Raw genomic sequence first — 14,090 nt, 5'->3', positions numbered from 1 at the left:
ATTTATTAGTATAATGTATTTTAATTTAATTGATTTTTTGTATATTTTTTAAAGTAATAAATAATATTTATTAATGCCTTTTATTAATGGAAAAACATTAGAAGGATTTATGTATTTATGATCTGGCAAATTATTTGTTTGTTTTTGTTTTGTTTTTTTTTGTCCAGTTTATTTTATTTATTTTTATTGTATTCATATAAGAAAAAACTTTATATGTATATAATTGCTTTAAATATTTAATAGTATACATAATGTATTTTATTTTAGTTTATTATATTTTGTTCATACTATTCAATTAAATAATTTATATAAATTAAATTTGTTTTATTTGAAAATCTCGAATCGTTGACTCGAGATTCAGATTCTTACTGATTCAGTCCGGCATACGAATCGTTCAGTCCTGTTTTTGCGAACCGATTCATTGAAAAGACTCGACTCAAAAGAAAGACTCCGACATCACCACCAGGGCTGAGCTTGAGCTCTCAATCAAATCCCAGAGAGAGACGAGGAGTAGGAAGCTCTGCGGAGACATGTAAGATGGCAGAGCTGCAGATGTTACTAGAAGAAGAAATTCCCGCCGGTAAACGAGCTCTTTTAGAGAGTTACCAGAACCTCACGAGGGTCGCGGACTACTGTGAGAATAATTATGTTCAGGTAAGCGCGCGCGCGTTTCTCTGTTCCTCGCTGATCTCCAACACTGCTGTGGGGATCGGACAGGAAATATGGTTGTAAAATGGAAAAGCTGGGACGAGACGGTTGTGGGAAAACATTTAGGGCGAGCTTGATCTCATTTAAGTGGTTTGCAGATGAGATTTGTAATCGTGTAAGGGATTTGTGTCGTTTACGTTGAGGGTGTGTCGAGATACTGTTTAACTTACACATCTGAAGTTTGCTCATATCCACCAGAATCGTCTCAAACTTCAAAAAGGAGGATGTGAGATTTGTCTTTCTTCAGGACGACACGTTTCTGACTACAATTAGACGCGAAACTCGTTCAACTCATGGTGTTTTCTTAAACTTGATGTGGGAATTGGATTAATGTGTCATATGTGAACACGAGAGAGCTCCAGTCGTGTTTTATAGATCAGTTTCTCTTATCTCATCAAATCTGCTTCCTCAAAGTGCTGTTGGTGAACAGAACATGTCTTTAATGGTGGAACTCTAAAATCATATCAGCTTATTCGAATTTATTGAATCATAAAACTAACTGTACAAATAACTGCTAAAAATATCATAGTACACACCCAACTGTTAATATTTAAATAAAGCTTTTTATTAATAATCATTAATTTAATATAGGCTATAAATAGCTTATTAAAGGAAAAAACATTTTATATTAATCTATTATTTTTATTATTGTAATATTAAATTTGAATTGCATTTATATAATAATAAATTCATATAATTATTTTATTAAACTAATAAATAATATTTTTATTTGAAAAATAAACATTAAATGAAAAAGAGAAGGATTTATGTATTTATGATCTGGCAAATTATTATTATTTTTTTCCAGAGTAATTTTATTGTATTCATATAATAAAAATATTTAATGTACATAATTGCTTTAAATATTTATTAGTATACATAAAGTATTTTATTTTTATTACTTTTTAATTCAAATAATTATTTTATTAAACTAATAAACAATATTAATTTGATATATAAATAGCTTATTAAAGAATTATTTTTTATTATTGTAATATTAATATTTAGTCTTTATTAAGTTTATTGTATTTATTTTAATCGCATTCATATAATAAAAGTATTTATATGTATATAATTGCTTTAGATATTTATTAGTATAATGTATTTTACATTTTTTTTATTACTAATTAAAATAATTATTTTATTAATCTAATGAATAATATTTATTAATGCCTTATAATTTAAATCAAACAGAGAAGGATTTATGTATTTATGATTTTTTTGTCCAGTTTATTTTATTTATTTTTATTGTATTCATATAATAAAAATATTTTTATGTATATAATTGCTTTAAATATTTATTAACATACATAATGTGTTTTTTTTTTTCATTTATATTGTTCATACTATTTAATTAAATTATTTTATTAAACTCATAAATTTATATTTATTTTTTATTTGAAAGAATTTGCCTTTTTAAAAATTAAACGCATGTATGAAAAAATAAATCAAAAAGAGGATTTATGTATTTATGATATGGCAAATGATTTGTTTATTGAGCATTTATCAGTATGACTGTAGTTTTTCTAAGTGTTTGAACAGGATTGACATTTCAACAGCGTTTAATGATCCTCTTCTGTCAAGAGAGTTTAGTGCGCTCCTGATTTACAGCCTGTAAGAAACTTCTTTTTTTTTTTTTTTTAAAAAGTGACATACTCTGTAATCATTTGCGTCAGATGTTTGCAAACAACCTCATGTTTAACCCCTGTGTATTTCTCGAGAGAAACAAAACCTGTAAGATTGAGCCACAGGTGAGATCTACCGCACCAAACGGCACAATCGAGATGTTTGTCAGGGTTTAATTGCTGTGCAATTCCTTAAGAAGAAGTTGCTCGACAGGTAGCGCCACATTTGATGCAAAAGCTGCCCATCAGGTTTGATGTAAAATGGCAACCCTTTCCTCCGCATGACCGAGCACGCTTCGAGTCGCACCGATGCTACAGCAGCGACCGCAGAAGATGATGACTCAGATGGGAAACCAATCACTAGGTCTAGTGTTCAAGTCCCGACTTGACGGTACGGCCTGCAGGCTACCATGTGGCTTTTTTTCAAACTGTCTACATCATGCCTGAGCGCAGGATGAAGGCACTTCCTGTGAATGACTGTGTCGCTGCGGTGATGCGGCAGCAGATGGTGGGAGTGGGTCTTTGTAACCAGGACAGCCACTGCCCCACTTTCTCATGTTCTGTGTGTGTGTGTGTGTGTGTGTGTGTGTGTGTGTGTGTGTGAGGCATGTGAAGCATGTAAGGAGTGTCGTGAAGTCGATCGTCTCCTCCGGGGCCAGGGCAGGTCGCGCTGCTGTTTCTATCCCGCATGTGGAGATGTTGATCTTTCTCTGTCTGGATTTAATCACCGATGACATCCTGAGATTTTATGTTTTACCCAGAATCCTAAGAATGTGTCAGAGGAATACTTGATTTACTCATCATCATGCTTGTTCCAAACCCTTATGACTTTCTTTTTAAAGTGGAACACGAAAGAAGAAGTTCAATGAAAGTAGACTGCGCTCTAAAAAAATACCGGGTTAAAAATAACCCAAGTTGGGTAAAAGATGGACACACCCAGCGAATGGGTTGTTTTAACCCAGCAGTTGGGTTAAATGTTTGGCCCAACCTGCTGGGTAGTTTTATTTAACTCAACTATTGTTTAAAAATTACTATTGCTCACTTAAAATGAACCCAAAATATGTTGGAAGTTTACATTTATTACTGTTTAATAAATAATAAACATTTATTGAATTGCTTATTAATAAATGTTCATCTTTTGATTATTATTGTTGCCTCTAGTAATTATGTGTCTGATTTTTAGTTTCCAACATAATTTGGGTTCATTTTAAGCCAGACATACAATAATTTTTAAACAACATAGTGGAGTTAAATAAAACTACCAGCAGGTTGGGCAAACATTTAACCCAAGACACTGGGGTTGTCCATTTTTAACCCAACTTGGGTTGTTTTTAACCCAGCATTGTTTAGAGTGTATGACCAATGGCTGTCAAACTCTAAAAAGCACCATATGCTGTTTGGTCATGTCAAAACAACAAAAAATATACCATAAAAGTTCAGTGGTGGACAAAGTAATCCAATCAAGTGCTTGAGTTAATGTTAAAGTGCCTCTATTAACTTTTTGGATATGTAGTGTGTAATATAGCTGTTTGTGAATCTAAAAAGTCTGCAAAGTTTGGAGTTATTGTCTATGGTAAAACACAGTACTTGCAGTAAATCAAGAAAATGAGATTTAATCAGTAAAGCTTACTGTGCAATGTCATTGTATAGAAATGAGCAGCTTGGACATTCTGCCAAACTTCTCCTTTTGTGTTCCACGAAAGAAACTAAGTCAGGATTTGGAGCGACATGAGGGTGATTAAATGATGACGACAATTGTATTTTATTTATTTTAAAGGTGATAAATATTATGGAAGTCTGACTTTTTCCATGTTTAATGCTATAATCGGGTTCCTAATGCATCTACCAACCCAGAAAACATGAAACAGGACAACCCAATAACTTTGTTTTGGTCAGCCTTTCTCTGCAAGCATGTGAAAAAATGAGCCACTCAGATTTCGCTCCCTTTGTGATGTAGGAAGGGGATCTTATTATAATATTACCACCCTTTAATCTGTATGTTTCCACCGACGGCGCCGCCATTTTGTTTTTCGCAAGCAAAAACGGTCTAACACCATGGCAAAAGTTTGAGCAAAGCATGCTAACTGTTCTGTCATTGGCTGCACAGACGAGCACTGAACAGTATTTAGAGTCTCGTTAGCTTGGATAGTCTGCAAGTTGACCCTGGCAAGCTCGATTGCTAAAAAAAAGGAGCGTTTCTGTCCGAGCGATATTTTGGAAAACAATATTAGACCATTCACAGCATTTGATAGCAATCATAAACGTTAGCCTGGTGTGTATGACTCTGTTCCACAGGTACGCTATGTATAATGGGCGTCCATATGGGTTTTGCACAAAAGATTAACATGACGCACATGCTAGTGTATGAGTTGAATCAACTCCACAGCAACTACATAAATTTATCCACTAACCATTCAGAAACGTCTAAAAGTTGTAACTTCTTCCTGAGTCTCTCCATCAGTGTCGACTCCGGTTTGAATAATGTAAGGCTGAACACCGTTACTGACAATCCTCATTTTGGCTGCGTGAGATTCTCCAGCTTTGTTGTTGTTGAGCTGTTAAAGCTCCGCCCTCTTCTGGAAAGGGAGCAGCAGCTCATTTGCATTTAAAGGGACACACACAAAAACGGCGTGTTTTTGCCAGTATTTTGTGCTGAAACTTCAGACACATTCTGGGGACACCAGAGACTTATATTACATCTTGTGAAAAGGGGCATTATAGGTCTCCTTTAACTGTTCCTTTGAGACACTTACTTTTATGGAAACACAAGTTGCATTGTTTTATGCATGCATTATAGTAAAATCTCTGGTGTTTCATGTTTTGTATAATGTTTTTAAAATACCCCAGAGCCCAATTTGCATTTTTGGCCAGCAACTGTTCCTCTTTTGGAATGCAAGACGGCTGCTGCTGTAACCTCTCTGGACAGGTTGACTTCTGACAAGGATGCATTAATGAACACAAGCCACCTGGCTTAGCGAGAGGACACAAACCAACAGAAAACGCTCTTGAACAGGTGGTGGACCACCACTGCTATGTGCACAAATATGAACTTGAGACACGTGTTGTTAAGTATAGTGAAGCAAGTGCTCTGGTACTAAAATGTATTGATGTTTCCAGCAGTCGTTTTTACTTTTTTCCATCTCCTGGCTGGTTTTTAGGTTCCCCCGCTCTTATTAAGCTTGGCCAGCTCAATGGCACTTGTTAGCAGTCTCTCAGCGTTTTGCCCTCCATGACTCAAGCACCGTCTTCACCAAACCAAGTGCACTGCAGACTAGGGTTTTCCATATAATAGGACGAGTGTGAAGATTGCTGCCCACTGTTCCAGCATGGCTTCTCTGTGGAGGATGTTGGTATTGTGTTCAGAACAATAAGTCTGATTTTATTGTGATATAAAAGGCCTACAGCAGAACTTGTGAAAAGACAGTTATTATTAAAGGGATAGTTCACCCAAAAATGAAAATGATCCCATGATTTACTCACCCTCAAGCCATCCTAGGTGTATATGACTATCTTCTTTCAGACGAACACAATCGGAGATGTATTTAAAAATCTCCTGACGCTTTCAAGCTTTATAATGGTAGTGAATGGTTTTTGAAGCCAAAATAATGCATCCATCCATCATAAAAGCAATCCATAAGAGAAGAGGAGCTTGAGTTTGTTGCCCAGCCTTATTTGTTTGAACCGCGAGAGGCGTCTAAGCTTACGATACTCCTACATCCTACGTCTTACATCACGTCACGGGTCGACTTGCGCAGTATGTGTACAGTCATCTGCCGGAAGCTAGTCATTTTAATTTTAAAGTTTTAAATATGGATATTTTTCTTACAAAAACCCATCGCTTCACTTCAGAAGGTCTTTATTAACCCCCTGGAGTTGTATGGATTAGCTATTTTTTTGATGGATGGATGCATTATTTTGGGCTTCAAAATCGCACCTGCCGTTCACTACCATTATAAAGCTTGGGAGAGCCAGGATATTTTTAAATACATCTCCGATTGTGTTTGTCTGAAAGAAGATAGTCATATACACCTAGGATGGCTTGAGGTGAGTAAATTTTCATTTTTTTGGTGAACTATCCCTTTAAGAGAGACACTGAAAAATGAAGCACTAGATATTAGCGCTGCCCTCAACCCAAAAATTTTCTAGTCGACTAGTAGTCGTTCATTTTAAGCTATTAGTTGACTAATCGCACATGTATATTAATAAGCCATATAAATCATAATAATGAGCCTTTAATTGCCTATATATAATACATAGCCTAATCATAAAGTTGGCACAGCGCACTGGTAAAAGTAACGACTATGAATGTGTCGTGAAAAACGGCAAGGAAACTAAATATTAGATATATTTTTCATGTCTGTGAGGAAAGTATACACTGAGTTTTGGTTTATTTATTTTTATGACGTGCTCAAGTTCACAGAGATCGAGTTTTACAAGAGTTTTACAAAGGCGCGACGTTTTTTTGTTATTTTGAGTTTACACAAAGTTTTGAATGATGTATTATTCTTATCTGTATGACCAAAATGACAGAGTTTAAGTTGTTCCTGCTGTTTTCAGGAAAAATTACAAGTGATCGCGCCAGCGCCTCTTGCAGTAAGCGCGATATACTTCAGCTTCCACACTCCGCACAAACACGTGGATATGCGCCTAATATTAACGCACATTTATCTAGGTTAACGTTAACAATAGAGAGAGCGGCCATATAAAGTGGCTAACATTAGGCTACTACTTACATGTTTGAGGTCACGTCACCTTTTTTGAGGTCATTCTTGACCTTATCGAAATGTTCCCACACTTTGGATTTTCTTCCCGGACCAGCATTGTTAGTGATCTGTCACATGTGTGACTTCGCCAATTTCTGGAGGTTTTTTTTTTCTGTGACTAACTGACTGATTACAATTTAGTTGACCAAGCCTCTTTTTGTCGACAAACGTTTAGTCGACTATCAGGGGGCAGCCCTAGTAAAAACCATAAACTATACTTTGGGCTTATATTAAGGGCTGTGACGATAATCGCATTACCACATCACCGCGGTAATGAGATTCATAAACAATATCTTATCAATTAATTACGACGTTCACACCCGACGTTCTTGGTTTTCTTCCTATTTATTAAATCCAGGAAATTGGTTGATAAAACACTGATTAAAATCAAAATACAATTTATACAAAACGAAATTCACTTTAAAGAAAGGCTTTCTACAAAAAAAAACTTAATGAAGTGGTCAAAATCATGTCTGACCCACTGCATGTCTCCCGACATATTGCGCATCTTATTAGCCTATCTTAGTCATGCTGTTCACTTTTCATAATCAACATAAATAAAATTTTAAATCTAATATTAGGCTATAGTCTAATATTTAAACATAAATATGAAACTAAATAGGCTATGCTTTTTTTAACCCTCTGACCAACGAACGCGCCGGCGCGGTCTGATGGATTTTTCTTCATGACAGCTGAAACAACTTAAAATAGGCCTACTCCGTCATTTTTGGCGATACAGATTAGTGCAAGACATCATCACAAACTACAAATGGTCTACTTTTATTTGTGTACTCTCACAATAAAAAGAAAAACCTTCTGCTTTTGTAAAATAATGAAAAAAAATCTTTCTGAAACGTCTCAAAAATGAACTGAAACTCAGCGACTAATTCACAGAAACATGAAACATACGTCTAAAGAGAGCTTGAAATGTCTACTTTTAAATTAAACAATTCACATTTAAAACAAATATTCTCCTGCAGTGTTATCTGTATGAAACTAAAGAGATGCACAACATGTTGCGAATGTTAACCCGCCAAACCGCGGGATTCATTGCTTCATCACTGCGGTAAGAAAAAAAACCCATACCGTCACAGCCCTAAGTAGCAAAAACTAGTAATAAAATAAAAAAAAAATAAAAAAAACTTTTTTACGTAAGTGTTCAACCACTGAAGCATGACCAATCAGCTTGCAGAATAGATAGTGACCTGGATTCATGCTTGACCTTATTGGCCGATGTGGTTTTTAAATCATTTCCTTTGAGAAGGACCTCAGTGCCAGTGCTGTGAGAACATTCAAATTTCTCATTCTCATAGATAAAAGTTGTAAAATACTTCTGAACCAGACTGAGGTTATGTGTGTTTTAGCTCTTCTAATCTAGCTGTTTGTCCTGTGGCCTTCATAGGTGCGGCTTGTTTCTCTGTGGATGAGTCAGTGAGTCTGGATAAGGGTGGTGCCATCCAGGGCAGATTGCTGTATCATGGGCTCTGTCCTTCTCAGCCTGGGCTTTTCTTTTGCCGGGCTTCGATGACTATTTTTAATACCGATTTGATAACTTCCTCAACATATTTTTAATTGTATGGCCACTGTGGCCAGACCACCGATAACTTTGACTGTTTTACATTGCACAAACATGAAGTACCATAAACTTGCTTCCTTTTGAGACAGACAACACTGAAAGGAATGATTATATACACACACACACACACACACACACACACACAGGGCTTGACATTAGCTTTTTTGCTCACCAGCCACAGTGGCTAGTGGTTTTCCAAAGTTACTAACCACTCAGCATATTCACTGGCCACAATATTGACATCAATACCATGGGGAAAAAAACTGCCACATAGATATTTTTAATATTATCTCATAATTTGGCAGCAGCTTTATTAGGATTCTGTGGATTTTGGAAAATAATCTAATTGCGATTATTTTTACCAATATTGCGATTGCGATCATTTTATCTTCTGTATTATTCAACAAAGACAAGCAATAAATCATTGTTAGGGTGGAAATCTTTAGGCACCTCACGATCCGATTCCGATTCTGGGAGTCACAGTCCGATTCCAAAACTATTCTTGATCTTTTTCTCTTATTGATTAGTCTTATTAATAAAACTTTTTTTTTTATTATTTAATTACATATGTAAAAATAAGTACTTTTTTAAAATAATTACACAATAAAAATTAATTAAAACAATTGCATGTTAATAATTTTAAATAAACTAATATAAGACAGGGCTTAAATTAAGCCAGGATTAGGCCTTAGAAAAAAACATTACTGCTGTGCATCTTGAGACAAAACAATGGCACTGACATATTTTAAGACATGTCAGTGCAAGTTGTTTTTAGTTAAGACAGCTCAAACATTTATTTTAGTCTGGGACTAGCTTAAGCCTTGTCTGTGAAAAGCTAGTAAATAAAAAAGGGGGGAAAAAACCTATTACAAGCAATAAATAAAGAGTGATTTCAGTATTTAAGAGTATCTGAACATTTTCTTTTCAAGAGCTGTGATTTTTCTCTCAGCTTTACTGTTGTTGATTATTATGATGAAATCACAGAGAGCGGGAGATCTAATAAGCTGCATTCACACTAATGCACAGATCTCTTTTGAAATATAAGATGTGGTTTTCCTGTCTGTTTGATCCCTGAAGACATAACTGACTGTGTTGACATTAATTTTGCGTCATAAAAGCATTTTGAGATGCAAGTACAACCACTTTAACAGAGTCGCGCACAGCCGCATAACCAGCACACTTCACAAAGCGCGTCAGCATTTGAAATTGACATAACGACATAACTGAGGCAGCGTTCGTAGAGCATTTGTAAGGAAAATACCGGCGGGCGAGACGACACGGTGCATCCTGTGCAATGAAGCGCGCGAATGTCCTTGTAATTGGCTTCAACCTTTCCGAACTTTATTAAAGATTGTTTTGTGGATGGTTCGAGTGGTGTGTGAGTGTGAGTGTGAGAGAGAGAGAGAGAGAGAGAGCAATTGGACGTAAGCAGAATAAGTTTCTAAAGCACACGCAGCACCATCGCGCATCTTTGTTATAAACTAAGCTCATAATCAATCTAGAATCGTTAGAGTACGAACAACACAATATTAGATAGATTAAACATAAACTGTGCTTTCCTGTAGGCATGTCATAAGCGTAGCGTGCCAAGTTGATGCTTCCTCTGCAGACTGCTTTACTCTCGCATCACGTGACGAGTGTGTAATCGCAGCCTTTGCGGTTAAAAAATTGTGTTTTGTCATATCGCAATATTATCGCAAATGCGATTAATCGTTCAGCCCTACTGCTGTCACTTTAAGACCTGACGCACGGATCCATTATACTGTTACACATGCGTTTTCTTTCTCAACTGTTTTGTTCACTTCAAACATAACTGACTGTGTTTGTGAATACTCACCAAGACCAGCATTTTGACATTATTTTGTGTGTATTTGACTGTTTAACTGCAATAAGCAGCGAAAAATAACTCAATTTAGTACTGAGACGCGGCTTTATGTGCGAAAACTTTGAGCAGAAAATCTGCGGGAATGAGTAAAATTATGTGCAATATGAGCAATCCCACGCCAAAATTCAAGCCCTGTAACAACAACATTTATCCGGAGCAAATGAAACGAGTGAGGGGAGGAGGGTTTGTGTGTCGACTCGCTCTCAGAGAGATGAGAGAGAGAGAGAGAGAGCAGCTGATATCGTGTCTATTCTGCGGAAAATGAGTATTGGAAGCGTTTCAGATGTTTCAGTATCGATATGTATAAAAAAAATCAACATTACACTGCACTTAATTTATCATTTCAGATGCCTTTTTTAAAGACTACAATTAAAAAAATGTATATATTATAAAATTCAACTCACAAAGTGGCTAGTAGGAGTGACTATCGAAATCGCATCCAAGTTAAAAGTTTGTTTACATAATATGTGTGTGTACTGTGTATATTTAATATGTGTATATAAATACACACACACGTATGTATACATTTAAGAAAAATATTAGACTAAAAATATTAGAATTTAATTTTTCAGTTTAATGCGTTAAAAATATTTAACGCAGCATCCGTTTTTTTCCGTCACAATTTGGCTAGCGTTATATTATATGATCGTGCTCTTATTCATGCAAATGATTTTAAACCATTCAAGAGCCACAAGACAAACGAGTCATGTGACACACGACTCGTGTGCACAGAAAGATGCGTTCTCTTTCACGCTTGAACAAACAATAACACAGAATTATGCCAAAATGCCCGTTTTGTCGAGTATCCTCATACACAGCAGTCTTAAATGAATTAAATAACATCTTAAATTAACTTAATGAGATGCGCGTCATGTTCGGCAGTGGCAGCTCTTAAAGTGACAGCAGCCTAATAAACCAGTTCCTGTGATGTCTGTCATTAATGTTCATCAAAGAACAAAGATAACAGAAAATTTTAGCTTTATTAAGGATTAATCTATATTTCGTTTATAATTTATGCAGTGAACACTGTAAAGTGTTTAATAACTTTATTCAATTTCTGTATATGTCCTATCTGTTAGACAGGTAAATATGACATTTATTATAATGGGCATATGTGAAGATTGTTTTAAGTTCACTTAAATTCAAAAGTTGTTGTTTTTTAAAGCCTAATAAATGTTGAAAATGAGAGCTTTCAGTTATACTGTAATGTTGAATGTCTATAATTAATGTTTTTAAAAGAGAGACATCGGTACCAGTATTAGTATCAGTGATACCGGACTTCATTCATAAAAAGATGCCATTAAACAAATATTTAAAATATACTGTCTTTAAGTTGTTTCTACATTAATTGGGAGAGTAACTGTGAAATTATTACAATATAAAAATCATCAATGTTTTCAATTGCTATAAACACATGGAGTCTCACCACTCTGGTCTGATGCAATGATATATGAATTGAAATGTATTGATTTAAGCGGCCTACTACTTTTTGGGGCTACTGTATTCTTAAATTGTGCCTGAATGTCATTGAGGGTCGCCATGGAAATGGACACAATAACCCCGCAGATGTCTCTGTTTACAGAATCAAGGTCAGAGGCTAGTGCAGTTATCATGGGAGAGACAAGACTTTACCACCGCTAGCTCAGCTCCGGCTAACATATGTCCTGGAAAGTGGCGTTAGCATTGCTCATGCCAGTACCTAGATTACGCCACAAGACCATAATCCTTTTCTCGCTGGCATCCTCTAGCAAAGCCACATCAGTAAATCCTACAAATACTCATTATTTTTCCTGGAGGAGATCCTCAGCTGTCCCTTCACCCAGGCAGTGTTGCGAAGCAGCATGCGCTTGGGTGGGAAACGCTCTAAAATGCCCCTTCCTGTGATCAGACACGGCGATTACAGTGGCTATAACAGATTAAAGAGCCATCAGAGGCCTGTAATTACAACCCTGCTTCTTTGGCCTTGACTTCCATCTGTTCTTTTGCTTGAAAGAATTGACACGAAGGACACACACTTTGAACTCTTTAGAAGGCTATGAATAAAATGTTTTTTTTTTTTCCCTCTAAGTAAAAGCCTGTCAAATCAAATATGATATAAAAACTCTGTCCATCCTTTTGTCTGTAGGTCCAATAAACGGCTCCATCCATCCTTTTGTCTGTTGGTCCAATAAACGGCTCCATCCTTTTGTCTGTAGGTCCAATATACAGTTCCATCCTTTTGTCTGTAGGTCCAATAAATTGTTCCAACCATCCTTTTGTCTGTAGGTCCAATAAAGGGCTCCATCCATCCTTTTGTCTGTAGGTCCAATAAAGGGCTCCATCCATCCTTTTGTCTGTAGGTCCAATAAAGGGCTCCATCCATCCTATTGTCTGTAGGTCCAATAAAGGGCTCCATCCATCCTATTGTCTGTAGGTCCAATAAACGGCTCCATCCTTTTGTCTGTAGGTCCAATATACAGTTCCATCCTTTTGTCTGTAGGTCCAATAAATTGTTCCAACCATCCTTTTGTCTGTAGGTCCAATAAAGGGCTCCATCCATCCTTTTGTCTGTAGGTCCAATAAAGGGCTCCATCCATCCTTTTGTCTGTAGGTCCAATAAAGGGCTCCATCCATCCTTTTGTCTGTAGGTCCAATAAAGGGCTCCATCCATCCTATTGTCTGTAGGTCCAATAAAGGGCTCCATCCATCCTTTTGTCTGTAGGTCCAATAAAGGGCTCCATCCATCCTATTGTCTGTAGGTCCAATAAAGGGCTCCATCCATCCTATTGTCTGTAGGTCCAATAAAGGGCTCCATCCATCCTATTGTCTGTAGGTCCAATAAAGGGCTCCATCCATCCTTTTGTCTGTAGGTCCAATAAAGGGCTCCATCCATCCTTTTGTCTGTAGGTCCAATAAAGGGCTCCATCCATCCTATTGTCTGTAGGTCCAATAAAGGGCTCCATCCATCCTTTTGTCTGTAGGTCCAATAAACTGTTCCATCCTTTTGTCTGTAGGTTAAATAAACAGTTCTGTTTAAAAAAAATTCAGTTTTTCGGACTATTATTTCATATGTCTGGCTTTAAGAAAGTTTTCCAGATTCTCACCTCTGTTCTCATTTACTTTCAGTGTGCAAAGGAGCAGCGTGGGCATTCATTCTATCATTTCCTTTTTTACTTCATGGGTGAAAAAGTAATAGACTTGGAACAGTATGAGTAACTGATGAAAGAGTATTTATTTTTGGACAAACTAAGCCTGTGAAGTCTAGATCACACTGCCTTAATAAATACCAAATTTGTTGAGTCAGTGTGGTTAAACCCTGTTTGTGTTTGTTGGGTTGGTGTGAAAATGACAGTATGTTTCCTGACATTCTAAATCTAACAACAGCAGAATGTAAAAATGACTCGCTGGTGGGAATCCTGAATGACTAATTAGGGGCCAAGCACCGAAGGTGCGTAGGTTCATCGTCTTCTTCTTCTTCTTCCTCTTCCTCACCAACTGTCCAAAGTTGCACTCACATTTATGCTAATAACTTTTGAATTGTAAGGTCTAGAAAC

The 14,090-nt window shown here is 36.4% G+C and overlaps 1 protein-coding gene and 1 long non-coding RNA gene across 29 annotated transcripts in view; both read left to right on the top strand.

Moving 5' to 3' along the window:
* The first annotated feature begins 423 nt into the window (after positions 1–423).
* The window catches only part of abi1a (abl-interactor 1a), a 62,289-nt gene continuing 48,622 nt past the window's right edge, over positions 424–14,090 (top strand). For all 10 annotated transcript variants that reach the window (XM_051882894.1, XM_051882890.1, XM_051882896.1 and 7 more), the window contains exon 1: positions 424–654. In XM_051882894.1, the coding sequence (XP_051738854.1) occupies positions 538–654 (117 nt within the window). In that variant the 5' untranslated portion in view covers positions 424–537. The remainder of the gene's footprint in view (positions 655–14,090) is intronic.
* Positions 2,039–13,579, top strand: LOC127506429 (uncharacterized). Of its 19 annotated transcripts, none has more exons than XR_007927977.1 (4): positions 2,039–12,933; positions 13,111–13,221; positions 13,333–13,443; positions 13,481–13,579. It is a non-coding gene; the product is annotated as an uncharacterized LOC127506429 (long non-coding RNA). The 19 variants fall into 19 exon arrangements; XR_007927989.1 differs by having other exon boundaries at positions 13,074–13,147; XR_007927986.1 differs by adding an exon at positions 13,222–13,295 and having other exon boundaries at positions 13,074–13,184; positions 13,370–13,579.

The sequence above is a fragment of the Ctenopharyngodon idella genome, chromosome 23 (assembly GCF_019924925.1).
Source record: "Ctenopharyngodon idella isolate HZGC_01 chromosome 23, HZGC01, whole genome shotgun sequence".
NCBI lineage: Eukaryota > Metazoa > Chordata > Actinopteri > Cypriniformes > Xenocyprididae > Ctenopharyngodon > Ctenopharyngodon idella.
This window is presented reverse-complemented; position numbering and strand designations above follow the sequence as displayed.